This window comes from Solanum stenotomum, chromosome 8 (assembly GCF_019186545.1).
Source record: "Solanum stenotomum isolate F172 chromosome 8, ASM1918654v1, whole genome shotgun sequence".
Lineage (NCBI taxonomy): Eukaryota > Viridiplantae > Streptophyta > Magnoliopsida > Solanales > Solanaceae > Solanum > Solanum stenotomum.
In genome coordinates, this window is record NC_064289.1 from 5,178,053 (window position 1) to 5,199,240 (window position 21,188).

Here is a 21,188-nt window from a genome sequence, read left to right on the forward strand (position 1 = left end):
TTTTTATTGTTTTATTATCAATAATAAAATGTATTGTTTGATCGATAAGATTTACCATCTGTATCGTTATATCTTATAATTTGTATTTCTCTCCTGAAGTACTTTTTTTAATCGAAAATGGTAATTGATTCGTTCAAAAAAAAATTATATTAATATTTTTTTAAAATACTAATATTTTAAAATTCAAATTAAACTTTGTATTTTATATGTTAAAATGGGATTTTAGTAATAGGACAGGTTACGTTATTTGTATGCAATCAAATTGAAAGAAAATTTATTTGTATTCATCACAAATTTCTTTTTCTTGCAAATATATACATAAGGTTCATATGAAGTAACATACATCAAGAAACTTTATCTCCAATAATAAATAAAAAAAGTCACTCAAACACTAAATAAATAAATCTCTGGTAATAATCAAAAAGTCTTTTCATACATCGAAGTCAACATTTACGTGTGCAATTTGAATTAATGTTTGGTTTTGAGTTTATTGTAACGGTTTAATCCGCTAGTGATATTGTATGCTTTGAGCTTAAGCTTGCATGACTTTAAAATACGTATTAGGCATGTTTATTTATATACCAAACATCTCTCATGTGTTTTGTCAATGTAGAAATTTTTATCTTAAACTAAGATATTTTATTCTAATTAAGTATCAATTTAGGAACAATTAAGTTCTCAAGCACGTGGCCAAACTAAATCCATTAAATTCAATATCAAGCTTAATTAAAACCCTTGATACAAGTTGTATTGGATTTCAAGATAACTTTAAAAAATAAAGTGTAACGTGAATTGAAAAATGACCCACAAAATGAAGTGAAATGAAATTTGAACAAAATTCATTTACTTTGGTTTTTCTTTTTTTGATCAGAAGAGGAAGACATATGTGTTTATATATAGATAAAATAAATTAAACACAACTCTAATTCTTAAATAATTGAGAAGAGAGTCTTTCCTGACAATAGATCAAATATTTTTATTTTCCATTTTTTGATATTATTTTCATGTAAATTTAAATTTAAAAGGAAAAAGGGATAAATATAACCCGAACTATCGTAAATGGTATGTAGATACACTCCGTCATACTTTTGGGACATTGGTGCCCCTGCCGCCCAAAAACTAGAGCATATATACTCTTTATACTAACAGACATACACGTGGCATAATCTTATCACCGATCCGATATTTATTAAATATCGTATCGACGGATAAGATTGAGTGTCCCTATTTAGTCTTCCATTAGAGTGAAAGACATATATGCTCTAGTTTTTGGACGACAGAGGCACCAATGTCCGAAAAATATGACGGAGGATATCTGCATACCATTTACGATAGTTCGGGGTATCATTGTCCTTTCTCAATTTAAAATTAAAATTCTCCGCCACCGAACTAACACTATTTATAAAAATTGGTGATTTTCTTTCGTCTTTAATTTTATCAGGTGAGAATATAATGAGAATTTTATCATATGCTTTAAAAGAAATTAAATAGGTAAATAAATGCGTTATTAAATTATAAGAAAAGAATGCATTTTTACTTTACTATACCCACCTTCTTCTTCTTCTTTTTTTGGTGATAGAAGGTTTGAGATCGTCAATATGGTAATTTTTTCTATATTTGATATTCGCATGAAATTTTGATATTTTAAATTTTATGGCGTAAAATTTATTTAAAGAAAAAACATTTTTTAATAAAATATTCTTGTTGTTCTTTTGTACCTAACTCTGAAAGGCCTATAACTCCTCACGTTATATATGGACCCCATCTCCCAATGTATTGTTCTATAAATGTAATGTGATGTTATTAATTGGCTTGGTGTAAATATTCGGTGCGGGTAAGTTTTTTTCGTTATTAATTGAGGATCAATAAAAATTGTGGTGGAGTGGTAAATACTTCTTCGTTTTTAATCAGAGGTTTTAGGTTTGAGTTTTCCTAGGTATGAAGTTGATCGCCTTTATTAGGGAGCGTTTTACCTTAATGTGTGATTTTTCAGTGTGAATTTAAATTTAAGTGTGCTTTAATATAAATACCAAATATCGAATAGAAAAAAAATGTTATTAATTGATGAAAATATTTAGATTCGGTCAAACAAGTACAACAGATATCTTTAGGTGGTTCAATAATAATAAATGAGTGTGCTTTCTTAAAAAGTCCATTTTCCTCCATATATTTTTGGAACGAGAGATTTGCTTTAATTGATAAAGTTATTCTCGTATAACTAGAAAATTATGGATTTTAATGATGGAAATATTTTCTTACAAAAATGTTAAATAAGATTGATACAATAGCTATTTAACATTGATACAATAGCTTCTTATGATCCCGACCTTTATTTTAATTTTGTCCATACATACTTGTTTGGTTGAATTCAAACAGGGTGGCTCAACATTTTTTATGGTCTGAAGTCAATATTGATGAGAGGCCTTTATTAATTAAAGTGAATGAGGGTCATTTGGTTGGAACAAGTTATTCGGGATTTATTATTTTAGCATAAATTATTCTGGGATAAGTTATTCCACCATATACATATCGTATAACTTATCTCATCACTAAGATATAAATGATGGGATAAATATCTCAGGATTGTCTGATACCTCCATCCAAATGCAGAATAAGATAATCCTGCATTTTATCCATGAGACTATTACATCTTATACTTCACACCAAATGACTCCTAATTGTTGTTTATTGGATTTTTTTTTCAACATTTGAATTACAAAAATGTTACTAATAACTTCTAATAGTCAATTTATCTTGATATATTTTTGGGGATGTATTACAAATTTAAATTCTTCTCTTTTTTTCTTTGATATTTAAACATATTTTTTCTGAATTTGAATTATAACAAATGATTACAAAGATGAAATATAACTATGAAGTGGAAATAAATTACGATTTTTTGGAGAATACTACTTCTACTATTGTTTCAATTTAGCTGACCTTCATTTGGAATACAATAGGCAAATTAACTATTTTTCTAATGTAAATTCGGACATAAAATTTTAATTTTTTAAAAATAAAATTTATATATTTAAAAACTTCATAAAAATATTATAAGTCACATCATTATAATAAGTCAAAATATAGTTCTTTTATATTTAACATAAAATAGAGCTCTCCTTCATATGACTAGACTTACCAATCACTACAACTTTTATTTAATTTAATATAAAAATAGAACTCTTATATATATATATCAATCTCATTTAACATTAAGTATAATTCTTCTTCATCTTTCTTCTTCCTCTCTAATACCCAAAAATCCATAGAAAATGCATAAATTATTTGCAGTAAGGTCCTTAAGTTCTGCCATAGCCAAAAACTTCAAGTCCCTACAAAATCAACAAGCTGCTTTTTCTACTTCATTACTATTGGATGATACTCAGAAACAGGTAAATAAATTATATATATACCTCAATTTGTCATTTCAATTGAAATTTAAGGACCAAATTATAAGTTAAAGTTAATTTTGAGGGGGTAAGTTTTACTATTTTACAAGATTTACTAATTATATTTTGTTTGCATAATTTTGTAGTTTAAAGAAAGTGTAGCAAAATTTGCTCAAGAGAATATAGCTCCTTATGCTGAAAAGATTGATAGAACAAACAGTTTCCCAAAGGTTAATAAATTCATTATATTTAATTATGCGATTAAAATTTAAAGATTTTAATGAAAATATGATTATAGAGATTAATTATTTGTCTATTTCATGATTTTCATTCAGGAGATTAACTTATGGAAATTGATGGGGGACTTTAATTTGCATGGAATTACTGCACCAGGTAAAAATGATCTGATAATATAAAAGTTCTTATAGTAACAATGTATATAAATTAGGATAAGAATATATATTATTTAATTATGATTAAGTTGCAATAATTTATATGTATATATAATTGATTTAGTATAGATATTGAGTGTTCAATGATCTTATTGGGATCGTAAGATATCCAATATAATTAGTTTATAGGAGTATTATATAATATAGTCTTATGAAGTACTAGTTGCATTATAGTAAGGACTCAATAGAAATAAAAAATATAATTTTTTTTATATATAATGTCCTTTTCAAATCAAAAGACCAGAGGCAGAGAGTAGTTAAATGAAGTAAATGGAAAGATGGTGCTAGGGATGTAAGTTATAAATGACCCATAATTCGTCTAGATTTTTATCGGTTGAACTCAAAATAATTTAAATTTAGATCAAATTTAACTCAATATTCAAGCATTGTCCATTTCAAAATGTTTGTCAGTAAAGTCCAATTTAATTCTCAACTTCAACCTGTTTTTTTATATTTACTAGCTAAATAGTATCATATTTTGTCCAAATATTATTCATTCATCTAATAGGATTGGATCTCAAACTCTAGATCGAGTCAAATCGGGTCTCAGATTCTGGCCAAGGCTCAAATCTTGGGTCTTGGGTCAAGGTCAGGTTTGGACCCGAGTCAAATATCAAGTCCCAACTTACATCTCTCGAGTAAGGGTCAAATCTCAAACTGTCGGTCACGCCAAATCAGGTCTTCGGGGCTCATGTCTAAAGTTTTGGGTTGATTTCGGGTCGGGGCTCATGTCTTTTAAGTCTCGAGTTGGTTTTGCGTTGGGTCTATAATCACGAGTCCCAATCATGCTTGGATCTTGACTACCGAGTTAGGCTCGAGTCTCGAGTCTCAATATGATAATCCCCTACAATTTGGTCTCAGATTAATAACTATTTACATGTCAATTTGTGACACTATCTCATGAATAAATAATCATATCGTAAAAACCAAACATGAAAATTCCCACTATTATGTAGTATAGATTTTAGACAGGCCAATTTTTTTTAAAAATAACATATTCCAATTGGAGAAAAACTCATCGCAGAAAACAAGGGCATCATCATCTTGTTGTAAAAGCATTTTCTATAATAGTATTATGATCAATTATTTCCACAAAATAATGTCACAAAACCAAGTGCACAATTATATTTCAACAAAGTGAACAACATTTTCCTTAGTATGTTCACTCCGTTTCATTTTAACAAATCTAAGAGAATTTTTTGTGTTTACTCTAGTGAATACTATTATTTATATATACAAAAGCTAGCTAGCGTTTGAGTTTTGCTGAACCTGTAACAAGACGTGTGTTATATGTAGAGGAATATGGTGGTCTCAACCTTGGATATTTATATCACTGCATTGCCTTAGAAGAAATTAGTCGTGCATCTGGTGCTGTTGCTGTTTCCTATGGTGTTCAATCCAACGTTTGCATCAACCAATTGGTAACTATTTATATATATAATATATGCTTTATAGGTACAGTACAACGTGTTCAAATAGTTGTACTGTATACGTTGACATGACGATTAAATTTTGATGACATTTTAATTTGTAGGTGAGAAATGGAACCCCTGACCAGAAGCAAAAATATTTACCAAAGGTTCTACTAATTTTATCTCTCTTTACTTTTTTTTAAAAAAAATTGAATGCATAAAATTGAAAAAATGTAGTCTGATGCACTAAACTTCTGATATGCACAGAATCCAAAAAAAAAGATCGAATCATGAGAATCTATTGTATGTAGTCTAACTCTATTAATGACTTTGATTTTGTCATGAAGCTTATAAGTGGGGATCACATTGGGGCTCTAGCCATGAGTGAACCAAATGGTGATTTGTTATAATTAATTTACTTTCATTATCAATTTGTTTTTACTTATGATCACTTAATAGGTAATTTAATATTGTGTAAATATACTTTATATTGTCAATGTATAGAAATTAAATGATCAATAACACTTTCTTTTTTTTCACTTTGCTCAGCTGGGTCAGATGTTGTTAGCATGAAGTGTCGAGCCGATCGTGTCGATGGTGGCTATGTTTTAAATGGAAATAAAATGTGGTGCACCAATGGTCCTGTCGCTAATACTTTGGTATATATCTCTTCGTAATTATTATTTTCACCATTCATTTTTACTTGTCTAGTATTGACTTGACACACCTTTTATGAAGCAATAAATACAAGTAAAAGTGGATGAAGGAAGTTGTAGACTCCTTTTTTTTTCCTTTTTTCAAACTTGATATTTAGACACAAATCGATCTACTATTTAATTTCGTATTCTTATATGTAAACTATATACTATAATTTTTCATGGTACATTATTAAGTTTTGTGTTAAACTTATTAATCAGATTGTTTATGCAAAAACGGATACGACTGCTGGTTCAAAAGGAATTACAGCATTTATCATCGAAAAAGAAATGTCAGGGTACGTAACATACGTACCTCTCACTTATAAAATTCAAATTCTGAATCTATCATCTTTATACTCGTATTAAAAAACCACCATAAATGTCTTAAATAAATTGCTTTCACTAAATAACATTGCTATTTAATTTCATAATATATTGAAAATGCAGATTCTCAACTGCACAGAAATTGGACAAACTTGGGATGCGAGGAAGTGATACGTAAGTTTAAATTAATAAATATCGGGCGAATTGCTAGTTTCTAGTATTTTTTAGCGGAGCTAGCAATTCCCCCGATAATAATATTGAGGAAATTGTAGTAGATCTCATATGAACTCAAAAATTGCAGGTGTGAACTTGTATTCGAGAATTGCTTTGTTCCTAAAGAAAATGTTCTAGGGCAGGAAGGAAAAGGTAATTTATTTATTTTTCGAAAAATCTTTACAAATACGATATTGTACGTATCATTTATCTCATCACGTACATTTTCTCAATTTTTCGTATGTATAGGAGTGTATGTTCTAATGTCGGGGCTAGATTTAGAACGACTTGTTTTAGCAGCAGGACCGGTTGGAATAATGCAGGCATGTATGGATATTGTTATTCCTTACGTTCGACAAAGGGAGCAATTTGGAAGACCAATCGGCGAATTTCAACTTATACAGGTATATAACTATAACTTCATTCAGGCCACTAATTTTATTGAGACGCTCTTTAATTCAACTTTTTTCCATCCAGGGAAAACTCGCTGACATGTATACTGCTTTACAATCTTCAAGGTTAGAATTTCATTCGAATTAAATTATTATTATTATTATTATTATTTATAGTAAATTCATATTCCTATGTCAATTATTTTTATTGTATTTTTCAGATCATATGTGTATGCTGTTGCAAAGGATTGTGACAACGGGAAGATTGATCCAAAGGTTATTTTTTATTTTGTGTGATTTATAAAAACTTCTTTAATTTATTTCTAAGTTTGTAAATTATTTTAATTTTCAGGATTGTTCTGGGACCATACTACTTGCAGCTGAAAGAGCTACTCAAGTTGCTCTTCAGGTGAAAAATAACTTCCTTAACGTAAGATTGTCCGTATATATAACTTAAATTTGTGTCTGAGTGAAAATTAAATTGCAGGCAATTCAATGTCTAGGTGGAAATGGATATATAAATGAATATCCAACAGGACGTTTACTAAGAGATGCCAAAATGTATGAGATTGCAGCAGGAACAAGTGAAATAAGAAGACTTGTAATTGGTCGTGAGCTCTTTAAACATCAATAAGTAATTACAAATTATAATTAATTAGGGGATCCTACATTATTTAATTTCTTCTTATATCCCCAAAAAATTGTATGTTTAATCAACAAATTATATATCTTGTTCTCGATGTTCAAAAGGTTGCAGGAAAGTTTGACCCGATACTTTGTCCTTAACAAAAACAAAAGAATAGTCAAAATTAATTGCACAATGGTTATCCTTACCTTCTATCTTTCTCAGACTTTTCTTGTGTGATTATAACTTAAGATCGTGGATTATAATTTATAAAAAAACAAAAAAGAAAACTTACATTTGATCTTTCCATAGGAAAAGATACGAAGGAAAAAAAGAAATACTTGGGATATATCTTATAGAACTGTTGAGAGAGATACTCAAGATTCTAGGTACTAACCATTTACCCGTCTAAATTCCATATGTAAGATGTTTATCTTTCATATTCCACGATAACAAAGAAATCGAAATTAATCATTCGATGTCTACTTTGTTCTTCCCTCTTCAGTTCCCATACAATTTGTTACTTACAAACTAACAATTAGCCATGGCATCACAAAATAGCATCGACAATCATAACGACGTTAAGCAAGCAAATGGAAGTATACAAAAATATAAAAGACAACAAAATAGAGTTTAAAAAGGTCTCAATTATCTCCAAGTTCTAAAACTATTTTTTTTTTTTTGTAGTTTTACATTTTTTTATTTTTTATGTTTTATTTTATTTTTTTTATTTTGATTCCAACTTCTTCCTATATGTACACCTTATAATCCTAAGACGAAAGTACAAAAAGGCACAAGGTATCCCCTCATGGTAAAATTTTAGCTCAACCTCGGAGGTAAAAATTAACCTCACAGAAGCTCTATTTACAAAATTTTTGCCTTGATCATCTCAGAAAGGTAATTCGGCAACTTGAGCTCATTGTATGGACTGCAAGGCATCAAAATTCGCTGACAGACGGTTCAATGAAGCTGAGAATCACACGTTGGTTAGTGACCGTCCTCCTTTGTGCTTGCACTGGCACCTCCTCTGGCATGTTTGAAGTCATCCAAATTTCGGAACTCTTCTCTGAGTAGTCTATCCAGTTCTGGAAGCTTCTTCAAAGGTGCTCTCTGACCTCGTTGCTGACGAAAATGGTGAAAGGCCCTTCCAGAATGATTGCAGTAAGATCATGTTAGTAAGAGCATAAAAATACTTCCAATACAAAATCTAGATATCAACAAAAGCAAAGTTAATGTGTACATATTATCTCTAAACTTACTCTAAATCAGCCCTTCCACAACACCTTCCCCTACACACCCGAGGTTTTACTTTTAACAAAGGGAAAAGGGTGGTCAGATACACTATATGCTCCATTCGTGTATATGGGGAACCCTCGCCACTTTTTATTCGATAGTCACTCAGAACTGAAGTCCACTATAAGGTATATGTTTTGTTTTACTTTTAGTCAGAAGTCCTCATGGTTCAATTGGTTTCACATTTAATTATTGAAGGATTTGATCGGCAGCTTCTTCATTTGCAACTTAGGTTACAGGTATATGTTGGTTCCAGTAACACACTTCATTTGCAGCATTAACCTAAGTTGCGCGGACGCTTAAGCAAACAAGCAATAGTCACTCAGAACTAAAGTTCACTATTAAGGTATATGTTGGTTTCAGTAAGGAACTCTTTCAAAGTCCATTACTGCTGTGATAGAGGGAGATCCTTGAAGTTTTGCCCATGGGGCTAGGGGTCATAAGTTCAAGATCATCAATTTCCAAGGTCATTGGTGTAATTTCCTGTGTCATAGATCAACAAGATCCTTCACAACCAGGAAGTCCTCTAAAGAAGGCAGCAAAAATTGATCATGGCACGTTACCATGATGCTTCTGCTGACATGCTTAGGCACATGGGACTTTGAAAGAATACCGCAACTATGGGGGTCCCAGGTGAGGAGAATGAGAGAAGAAAAAGAAGATCAAAATGCAAAAGAAGAAACAACGGGAACTTAGAAGGGAAAAAAGAAAAGCAAACAAAATCAAGTCAGGAAAGCAGGATGGAAGAAAGGATTCAAAGTAAACTCTTCCATTCGTGTTACAGTTGCTATAAATAATGCTGTTATTCAGAAACCAATTTTTAAGGGAGCATTGCCTCTCTAAAATTAAGAGTTTAAAAAAATACTGAACATGGATCACTGAATGAAGTGAATTTAAAATTGGAAAGGCAAGTAATCAGAGGTTTAAAATGATTCAGAAAACATAGGTTCTAACTTGTTGCTTAAACAATTACTATAAAAAAGCATCCTATCTACATGATACCTTAATTCCCAGTGCTTTGATCCTTCAATGTCAGCTGGAGTCTCATAGGTGTCACAAAAAAAAAAGGGGGGAGGAAAGGACACGGAAACGAGAACTTTCAAACAAGGTAAGGTATATTACCAGTATTTCTCCAGGCCATAAAGGTTTCCCCTATTGTAGGTGTCAAGCGTCAATCTCTCAAAGTCGTCATAAAGGCCCTCTCTAAATTCCTTTTCCAAACCATAACTGAAAAACAAACACAGTATAATGAGCAGTCAAATAAGTATGTCAGAAGGAAAGGGCAACTGACTGCTGAAAAGAAGAGTAACTGTTGAAGTTGCATCACATGGAGGTGGATCTAGAAAAGAACAGCTGAAGAGTTCAAAAGTAAAAGGGAAAACAAAACATGTCATTCTTCCCTTTTTTCCATGTAAGTCACAATGGCACGTAAACACTACCTATAAAATCTAAATAGGCACTCCATCCCATAGTTATAATTAGCAGCTGCATCTTCTTGAGCCATCTTTTGGAACTCATTGTACATAGAACGTATGAACATGTTCCGCAGAAAATACGACCAAAACCTGTACAGTGTATTCATTTCCTGCATGTCAAAAAGATAAGAACCTTTAGAGAAAATTAATTTATGCAATTTAGGCACGTAAGTTGATGGCCAAATGAGCAGTATATGGACAAATAGATGCATCATACATGTGTATATATATGCATAGAGAGAGATGAGTGAGAAACCTCTCATTATGAGTTCAGCCAACTGCTTAGTAAGAATATTGTTCATTCGTAATGTTTGTAAGCATTCATGTGATTCCTAGCAATATCAGGTTTGCAAATTCAAGAGAACTGTCCTTTTTGTACAGATTTATTTTTAAATTGGATTTATCAACAAACAGTACCTTTTAGGTAAAGAACAGTACTACTTGTGAAAATTTGTTTCATAAGTGGGTTATAAACAAAGAGTACCTTCTAGGTATGGAAAATTTGCTTTTCTTCATGAGGGCACTGGAAAATTTCTTTGTGAAAAAAGTTGGATAGATTTCTCAGAGACCTAATGTTAGAACATTCTAGTAATTTTTTGTTACCATCTTGGTGCAACAATAATAAGATGAGTTTTGACTGGTCAAAACAAAAACCTCAAGGAAGTCAATGAAATCATGAAACAAATTTCACATTATACATAAAGAGATAAGTCATCTTTATTTTCATATCCCACCCCTCAAATGAACTTGCAGAAGAAGAGTGATAAATTCCTCGCATTTAATACCCTTATATAAGAAGCAATTCACTGTTATTAAATTTAATAAATTTCCTCTTTCTTTCCTTTATGTCATCCTCAACAAGAGAGTGATGCTATTATGAAACTAGTACATCAAACACAAGCCAATGCAGAACAAAACTTAAGTAGGCACCTCACTGCAACCAACTCCAAGTTTCTTGCGATCATTCAGACAGCGCTTATGATACTTCTTGTACCTAAAAGATGGAAAACCCAAAACCAACATTCAGGAGCGAAAAGAGATGCACAAGGAATATATGTATAAGTCAGTGTACATGAACAGATGCATGCACTTGAATACAAAATGCACAGAACACCAACTCCTTATGAAAGTAAATCTACTCACAGCTGTTGTGTAAAACCATTTTCTTGTAGCAGCTTGTGACTTGGATGCTGGAAGGGTGGAAATGGTTTAGGCATGGAACCCACAGGTGGACTACTACTTGCAAGATTGCTGTGCGGAGAGGCACTCAACTTTGAAGGCCTTGACCTGTAAACAGAAGTTCAGGTTACTAAGTTATTGTGTAACAACCCAGAACTGTTTTCACAATGTCCCTAATAATCATATATTTCATAGACTTGCATTTGCTCTTTGACAAAATAATTAAATAATCTCAAACATATTACAATACACAACTACATTAGAACAACACCAGGGATCCAGAACATACACATGACTGTCAGGAGGTGTAGAACCAAAGAAAAACCCAACTGAATCGCTAGGTGGACTTTCAGATATTGTTCCTACACTGTTCCGAGAAACGCCATGATTCCGGTAATTTCCAGAAAACAGCCGCTGCTTATGTATTGGATGCGGCTTAGCAAATCCTTTGCTTTGCTTTCTCCGAGAGTTAGAACTTCCAGGACCTTCAGTGTTTTTTCCTCCAGAAGAATGATCGGCATACTTTGATTTTGATAAAGCAGCACCAGTACCGGAAGACCTAGTAATGTCATCTCTAGGATCATTATTGTAGTTGTTAGATCTATGACTGGATCGTGTAGCTTTAAGCTCCTGGAAGATGAGAGATCAATATAATACTGTATAAGTTGAATAGGGAAAGAATGACCTAATTAAAGCAACCACCAACCTGCTCGTAGAAGTAGAGACCATCATTTATTGCAGAAGCAAGCTCAGTAGATATTGGTTTTGATTCTTTTCCAACAGTTCCAGATACCTGAGATGCCCGAGTGTTCTGTAGAAAATCCACACAGATGAGGTAATTAGCCTAATTACACAACACTCCAGCTCATAGTGTAGCAGAAATAAAAGAAAGGCAAAAGAAGTCATGTTTATTTTTGGATTAGGAAAAAAAAAGTGTTTAAACACAACAGCTCATTTTTCCACATGCTTCTCCTAAGCTGCATCAGTTGCAGTATCTTAGCTTTTCCATGAATTTGGCCAAAACTTTTGTCTATAAGGCAACTGATTTTGGAACTTGTTGAATCTTGATGGTACAAACTATCCTAGTCATGCAAATTAAAGGCTGGGCAGATCAAAGACTTGTAAGGAACACAAAGAGAGAATCTAAGGAAAGCATCAGCTTTTACACACCAACCCCAGCTGTCACTAACAAGGCTGCAAAATACAATTACCTTTCTAAAAACAAAAATATAAAGTGACGCATCTAGTGAAATCCCAATAAAATCACCAGTCATATTGACTACTGGAGTCCAGCTTCGGAAGCATAATAATCCTAAACACCATTCCAAATGTACACTCAAAAAAGAAGGGTTCATAGATAATTAGCTACTGCTTGGTGCCTAAAAGAAATTAACTAATTACCTACTGAGAGAATGGAATAGCTAACTAGCTAATGCCTAGTGCCTAAAATAAAGAAATAAATTAATGGCAATTTCAATTGAATTAGTAAACTGACATGGCAAATTCAATTTAAATTAATAAACTAGAAAAAAAAAACAAAGAAATAAAAGCTGAAGAAGAAGAAATAAGAGAAGACAAAAATGGGAATTTATACGCACAACAAAGAAGTAAGAATGGGAAAAAACAGTCTGCTATATACGCAGCATCCAGCCAACACTGTGTGTGATTACTTATACAATTTAGTAACTTCTTTTTTTATAATGGTGTCGTTTAAGTAGCTTGGCCCACCTCGACTAATGACTAATCTACCGAGTACCTTCTAGCTCCCACCCGCACAAGTATTGGTTAACTTTACCAACACCAATACTTAAGAACCCATATAGCATAGCCTCAATTGCAATTGTACATTGGCTCCCAAGGTTGTTACCCAACTCTTTGACTGCTTGGACACCCCCTTGGAGCTTACACTATGTAATAACTAACAATGAAGACAAAAAACTGAGCAGTTTGGTACATTTTGCTAATAGTTATTTGTGGTTCATATTTAGAAACAAACTTCTGCAAAGGCGGGAACCTGAGGTTGTCCATTCACATCCTTTTGAAAACTTCCTCCTAACTCATTTATTTGGAATGCAAAGATTCCATTAAAAGCAAAACATTTATTGGATATTGGTCCGTGATTGGCATAACATCAATTGCTATTAAATTGAAAATACCTACTCATCCTTGAGCTTAATCATCAGATTGTGTGTCGGAAGGGGAACAAGACATTTCTTTTCATCTTGATTCTACAGTCTATGCAGTCAAAGTGCAAGGGACTACAACCTAAAACCAATTTATTGCTACATCAAGTCTTGAGCAAGTTTCCTGTTGCTTCGTGGGGTAATGCTGCAAGCCTCTTCCTAGGTATCCATCCACTGGCAGATCTTCAGTGAGACCAGGAGTTTTTTTTTTTTTTTTTTATGACAAGGGAAACCCGCAGCCGCTACCCTTTGGTGCGCACAGGATAAAACCCCCGCTCCTATGCAATAGCTCGCAAACCACATAGGAGAAGTAACCCGCACTAGGCAATCCTGGTGCGATGAGCTTGACCCAAAAGGCAAACCCCTTGCTTTTGCTGGCAAGGGGTTTCGAACTTGAGACCTCCAACATGAAAGTCTCAAGCCCAAACCACTGGGCCACCCCGAAGGGTACCAGGAGTTTCTATTTATTTGTTAAATTTCAATTGAATTTCCAGTTTAGCTCAAGGCACACCTAGTCCTCTTATTTATGTTTTTCAAAAAACTAATAATTAGGTATCTCAGGCAACTTAATAACAAATACTTTTATCTAATTAATAATTAGTTAGTTATATTTACTCAACTTCAGTTAATGCATGTCCACTACTTAGATGTGGTCAAGTACCTGAGACCCTGGGTTGTCAAAGTACAAAATGAGGCATACACATTAATTAGGGAAAGTACCTGATGCGGGAGGCCCCATATTTTCAAAGTACAAACGAGGCATAGGCATTAATTAGGAAATGAAAAAAGGGGTTGAACTATATAGTTCAAATATCCCAAAAATTCTTTCACAACTAGATTGGGACAAAATATTGAATAGGACCCTCTTGTAATTGCATACTCAGATTATCAGTTGGACCCAAAGGGAAAGACTACCAGTAAGAACACCCACATGTCTACAAATTCTTCCCCAAAATGGAAATACTTATTACTAGAACTATAAACCAAGAAAAAATATAATGGAATTAGTGGCGTGTCATGAAAGTAATACAATGTAAATTCTATGTCAGTTCATCGAATGGACAAAAGAATCAAATATTACATCTCCCAATTTTTGCATCCAGAAACTAATATCACCATTATACAAGACCTGATTGTACCTGTAACATAAAATAGGAGTCTATCCTTCAGTTGTTAATGCATGTAGTAAAACTCTTAGGAGTAAGTTTGACATAAAACCAAGTGAAGTCTAAACACATGACAACAAATTCAAAGAAAAAAGTTATCTTTGGAAACTGAATTCACCCAAATAAAAGACATGGAAAGCAATTTTCTTACCCGAGTTACAATGACAAGTTTCTCAATAGCCTCATCATTAACGTACATCTCATCATCTTCTTCATCAACTCTTCATGAAGCAACACCACCAAGATTTAACAATATAGTCAGCAATATTGAACCATTAAGAGATATTAGCTCATACAAAGTCTGTCCTCACAGTATGATTTGGTTGTTCCATGTGGAGTTAACAGATAAATCAAGTAACAGTGACAGCAATTACCATAAATTCTTTTCTTTTTTGAGAAAAGGCAAGTATTATTGGTATCAAATCTAGCACTAAGAAAGAACAGTAGTTACATCCAAAGAAGAAACAAAAAGAGAAGAGTCTAACCTGGTTATCTACACAAAAATTTTATGAATTGTAACAGGGACCATAAATTCTTCTTCCTCCTTAGACTCATCGCAGGAGCTCGTAACTATAAGATCACTAGTTAACATTTTTAACCTATTTCGGGCAAGCAGATGACTTCCTACCAGGCACCAGCTATAGTAAAAAGATCCAGATACAAAAGCTATATATTTTTTAAATATGCCCACAGGCATAACCAGTCTCCTTCAGATATATACCAATACTCAATTTATAGAAGCAAATCAAGTATATAAGTATCGCTATATGATTTTTTTGAGGGGGCAAATGTTAAAAATGCATATAAAACAGGTTTTTCACCTTGACCTTACAAACAAACAAGAAGACACCTTTAATATTGACCAAATTGGTTAGATTCTGGGAGGAAAGAGATGATCAAATTTGCGAAGTGTACAAGTAAATGAAACATAATATGACCAAATTGCATTAGATAAGCTGAACAGCAACATATGTAAACAGCAGTGCCAGTCATCAGCATATCTTTGTGCCGAAACAAGCCAGCAATGAAGCAAAACCAAGAGAAATTCTAACAAATTCAGATAAGAAAATAAGTAAAACAAAGTTACAGAAATCGTCTATACCTTCCACTCAAAGAGGACTGGTCCTTTTTATTTTCAAGCTCCATCTCTTCATCAAGCATGAATGTGCTCGAGAAATCATTAGATAAGTCATCTACATTCTGTTCTACAACATCTGATGCCATAACCCTTCTTGCATCACCACTTCCTTTGTCAACTCTGTGAGTTGAACCATGGAAACCAGATTTCTTCCTACTGTTTTCTGCTTTACTAAACACTGATACTTTTTTAGCATGTTTCTCTATTGATGCAAGCTCACCTACACGATTTTCTTGGGAAAATCTGACTTGAATTCCATCCTCCTTATTTTCATTGACCTCATCATTCTTTATAACCTTCCCCACTGAGTGTTCCACCGGAGTCGAAGGGGATGATTTCTGATCAGCACTAGCTGAAACCCACTTTGACCATTCATCACGTCTTCTCAACTTGTCTCCCTGCAGAAATTAAGCAAACAACACATTAACAAATAAGGACAAAGGGACAGGAGTATTTAATGTAAGAGGCAAAGATAAACATAAATCTACTGATAGGCTAACTCCAAAACTCTCTGTACTAGCAAATTGCCAAATTAGTCTCAATACATTTACCCAAGTTGCAAATTTGTTATGATGGCGTGAAGTCAGTAGGAAAGGAAAGACCAGGAAGGGAGGATTGGAGCAGCAAATAAGAAGGAAAACCAAGGAGGGAAACCTACAAGTTGAACTTTACCTTTCTGTTTCTTTTGTTTCACCTTTGCTTTACTTTTTTGTTTATTTTCTTCTTTATTGATCATGTTCTGAATTTCTTTACTTCATTTTTACCTTACATGGAGGTCTTAGTATGCCTAAAAGCAATTAAAGGATGTTTAGGATGCAATACAAACAGCTTAGTAAGAGAAAACTGGAACATATATGTAAAAATTAGTTGGGAAATTTACTTTTTTTCATGCCAAAAGGAAAGGAAAGAGGCAATGGGGTATTCAAGCAAAAGGGAAAGCATTTTACCTTTACTTCAACAGTGCTTGAAGCCTGCAATGCATCAATGATAAATGCTATATCTGTACTCATTTTTTTAACCTGAAAGCATAAATGGAAAAAAGAATATCTGCAATTAGAGCTTTTTCATTTCACAGAAAGGATAAATGCTTAAATGTGTCAGACAAAAGTAAAAGACGAGAATACAATGGACCAAATCCAAGTTTAACACATGAAAAGATGACGGCCTTCAATATTTAAAATAAAAAGCACTGCATCCTATCAGTAAATGTGAGTGTTTCTGAGAAGTTTTGAGATTGTACCCTTTTGAAGTCGGCAATAATAGAGATTGGAACCCAACCTTGATCGTCCATTAAGGAAAGTAAGTAGTGGTCATTCTGCAAATTCTGATCACTGCCAAGGCAAAAGGTACATATTCTTGATATCAATCTACAATAGTCAAAAAATTCTAGGACAATTGCTGGCAAAGTAATTAACCCACAAGAGCTGTATCTGTGCAACTATAATTCTTTTTCTTGAAATATACATTCAGTAAAGAGTGGGATCATCCTCATTATTAAAACTTCAACATGTCATTTTAAGGAGCGTCCATGAAAAGGTCGCCTACTATTATTCCTGCCCTACAAGATTACAACTCTAACTATACGATACCAATGAAGATGCAAAGAAAACCATAATCAGGGAATAATTACATCTATTCAAGAAAACATTAAGATAACCAACACAAATAGAACTTTTTCTTGATGTAGTCACCTGAAATAGTATTCAATTTGCTTCAATATGCTCTCTCTCAAAGCTAATGCAGGTGATGGTGGAGTAGAGGCTCCAGAGCTAACAGGATGTGGGACAAAGAAAGGTGGGTAAGGCACTCTTACAGGAGGGGGAGAAGGAAGAAAATATATAGCTCCTGGATGACCTGTAAAATAGTCAGCTGTCATTCACTTTTAAAAACAAATCAAAGACTGAAAATAAACAATTAATTACACTGATGAGATGAAGCTGTTAAGGATAAGGGGTAACAGTTGATAAGGTCAATATTAGTGCCATCCGCAAAGCACCACTATAAGTGAGGGAGAAATAGGAGCAGTACAACTTAAAGGGTAAAAACCCAGGGACATCAAGCTACTTTAGATGGTAATTGCCATATGCCAATTTTGTATTTTTAAGAATAATGAGGTCACTTATTCATGAAATTAGTTCTGCATAAATTACCAGGAAAATTTGCACCATCCATGTAGCCCGGGGCTGGACCAAAATATGGAGGCCTTAGGAAAGGCCTTAGCCCCATACTTTGTTGCAGCTGAATGTCATCTTTAGAACCCACAGGTCGCTGATTAGACAAGGCTGAACTAAACTGGCTACCACGTTCTTGTGTATTAGGTCTTCCTCTGTAGAATTTGGCATCTTGGTCATTTGGATCCCCACGTGATGGGGGGCGAAACCCACCATTTATAGGGGGTACAAAAGCTTGAGATGCAGCATCACCATCGGACCTAGCCACGTGACCTTCAGCTCCTGAGAAAGACCCTCGAGGGGGCTGGTATGCATACCCTGGAAGAGGAATATGTGGCATAGGTACCATACTTTGATAAAAAGGAGGGAATCCTGATTGGTGGTAAGCCAAGGGCACAGGAAATGATGGCACACCATTTTGGTTGTGCCTAGGCCCTGGTCTTTGTTGAACCGCAGATGATGACTTATTTGAAGACTTGGCACTAGAAGATCCATGGAACTTTAGCTGCTCACCTCGGACCTACAAGACAACAGATCATCAAATATATTTCATGGTAATACATCCTAATTCATGGTAGTAGGGAATAAATCCATCCGCAGAGGTGTAATAACCGCACAAAGTCGCCATATTATGAACCTATTTGAATGTACCAGATATGGTGCAGTATCTTGCAAAGTTATCAGACAAAGTATTACTTCGACACACAGTCAACAGACATAGAACAATGACTAATCAGTTTTGACATTTAAGCTGAAAAGATGGAAGAAAAGCACATTACAAGAACATCAAAAATCCCAAAAATTATGACAACTAAAAGAACTACACCTTAATCCCAAGCTACATGGATCAGCTATACGAGACCACAATATCTATTCGGGTGACTGTTTCTGCAGCAGTACACTTCTTCTCTAGCAATTGTTCGACAACACTACACCTTTTTTTGATAACCAATTTGGTGACATCTCTCAACTTTCGAGTGACTATTCCAGCGGCAATGAGCCTCTTTCCAATAATCGTTTTGATAGCACCAGTCCTATTCCAACCAGCATTCTGCCATTTTCTGCAGCAAAATTTTTCATGACTGAAACAACAATGCCTCCTCTTATAGTAGATGCTCCAGCAACACTGCCTCTTCAGATAATTCAGCCAGTGGCTTTTCAACTTTCCAAATAAACATTTAAAATGTTTGCCACCTTGAACTTGGATGGTGCGTTCAAAATGTCAAGAGAATCATTCAGAATATTGTTTCTTCCAGAACTCATTCACTTCCAGACATTCTCTTGTATAGACCACCGTTACTGGCATCAAAATGATGCAAATCTAATTCCTTATGAAATATAAGTTTCTTTTTTTTCCTTTGGCAGTAAATTGAAACATTTTGTTATTATATCAAACAATTTAAGTGTGTAAAATACCTAATACTAGTTCTGTCCCAAACAATGATATAGTCAGAATATCTTCATTCCATATCTTCCCTTCTTTCTACATGTATATATACAATCAAAGATACACTTACAAATGGCGTCTTAATAGTTCAAAAATCAACTACAGATCATTGCTAGAGTAAACAACAACTCATCACATATACCCACAAATATTTTCCCCTTTACACCAACAATCGTAAATCAATACAAATAACAAACAAAAAAAATGAAAAAACCAAATTAAAAAAAAGCCCTTTTATCCTAATGTAATTAAAAAAAAATCAAACTAACCTTTTCAGAAGCAACATTGCGGCTGCCTCCAATCTCCTGCTGCGGCGGAAGTGACGGCAACTTAGCGGCGGAACTTAAATCACTAGCCTTAATCATCTGCTGAGCATCACCAAGTGCCGGCCAGGATTCAGAATCAGCATCCCCTAACGGCACAGAAGACTTATCAGCCGGCACCGGCGCCGGCGCCGTCACCGGAGTCTTCCACGGCGACTTTGGAGGCTCAATCACCTCCTTCTGATCATCTCCAGTACTCTCATTTTCCGCCATAGTCAGCAATATATATATAAATTCAAATTGAGTGATATTCCGATAAAGAGAAGGCGAAAACGGCGGAGCTTTACAGCGGTGTGTGGTGGCTGAGAGAGAGAGAGAGATACTACTAGGGTTGAGGAGTGTTTTCAGACAAAGAGACAAAATATTGAATGTTGTCAAACAGTGACAGCTTCACTCAATGCTCTATATTTATACTTCAACACAAAATACATTTAACTCCGTCTATTTTTATTCGTTCACTATTCACTCTCACATATTAATAATTGGGATAACATATCCCAAATTGAAGTATTAGTATTATCGCACCTATCCTAAAATAACTTATTTTCCAACCAAACGAGTCCTTAAACGGCAAAAAATAAAATTATGATATCAACCGTTGAATATAATTAATTTCATGCTTTTAAAATAGTAAATTAGAAATTAAATGGTTAAAAAAAATCATTTTTCAAATTAAATACTAGTAAAAGTGGATTTTTGTTTTTAATATAATGAATAAATTGAGTAATAAGTATTATTTTTTGTCTCAAAATAATTGTCACTTAAGTAAAAAATGAATTTTGTCACTTTAAAATTCAAGAGAAAAGTATTACTTCCAAGTTCCAACTATACATTCTATTTTTTTTTTTAAAAAAAAAAAAGGCCAATTCGTCGATTGATCAATTTTTAAAAAATATCTAATTAATAAAAATAATATAGTAGATTATATTTTATATTAATTTTTTCAATAGATGTGAAATGAGGTAAAATAGATTTATTTTGATTGAAAAAGTATAGGTATACCTGATTCCAAAAAAGATAAGATTGGACTATTCAGACTATAAAATCTAATTTAAAGACATTCTCACTACTAGTTAGGAAAATTTTACGGACTGTTATCCAACTTTTATTTGTTTTACCTTTAAAAAAAATGAAATAATAAAAAGACGCTTAAATTTTGCGTAAAATTTATTTTAAAAATACTATTTTTTGTAACATACTACAAACATTATCCGACACAGTTTTAACAAGAGATACTTCCTATGTCCCCCAACATTCTGGTTATGACAACAGGGGCGGGGTTAAGGGTATATTCAGTATACAAGAAAA

General features: G+C 33.4%; 2 protein-coding genes across 2 annotated transcripts; one reads left to right on the forward strand and one right to left on the reverse strand.

The window, feature by feature from the left end:
- The first annotated feature begins 3,208 nt into the window (after positions 1-3,208).
- Positions 3,209-7,652, forward strand: LOC125873179 (2-methylacyl-CoA dehydrogenase, mitochondrial). The gene is made up of 15 exons (XM_049554069.1): positions 3,209-3,392; positions 3,536-3,619; positions 3,725-3,782; positions 5,138-5,262; positions 5,376-5,420; positions 5,601-5,649; positions 5,803-5,912; positions 6,171-6,247; positions 6,399-6,449; positions 6,577-6,641; positions 6,738-6,892; positions 6,966-7,006; positions 7,102-7,156; positions 7,233-7,289; positions 7,368-7,652. The coding sequence occupies exons 1-15, from the start codon at positions 3,273-3,275 to the stop codon at positions 7,512-7,514; spliced, it is 1,239 nt and encodes a 412-aa protein (XP_049410026.1). The 5' UTR covers positions 3,209-3,272; the 3' UTR covers positions 7,515-7,652.
- A 411-nt stretch (positions 7,653-8,063) lies between these two features.
- Positions 8,064-20,322, reverse strand: LOC125872552 (la-related protein 1A). The gene is made up of 14 exons (XM_049553287.1): positions 19,827-20,322; positions 18,090-18,630; positions 17,631-17,793; positions 17,180-17,270; positions 16,887-16,958; positions 15,904-16,337; positions 14,953-15,022; positions 12,159-12,263; positions 11,742-12,082; positions 11,417-11,560; positions 11,204-11,267; positions 10,238-10,383; positions 9,921-10,025; positions 8,064-8,649 (listed from the first exon to the last, which is right to left on the reverse strand). Exons 1-14 carry the CDS (start codon positions 20,091-20,093, stop codon positions 8,493-8,495), a joined length of 2,700 nt encoding a protein of 899 aa, XP_049409244.1. The 5' UTR covers positions 20,094-20,322; the 3' UTR covers positions 8,064-8,492.
- Between the last annotated feature and the right edge of the window lie 866 nt (positions 20,323-21,188).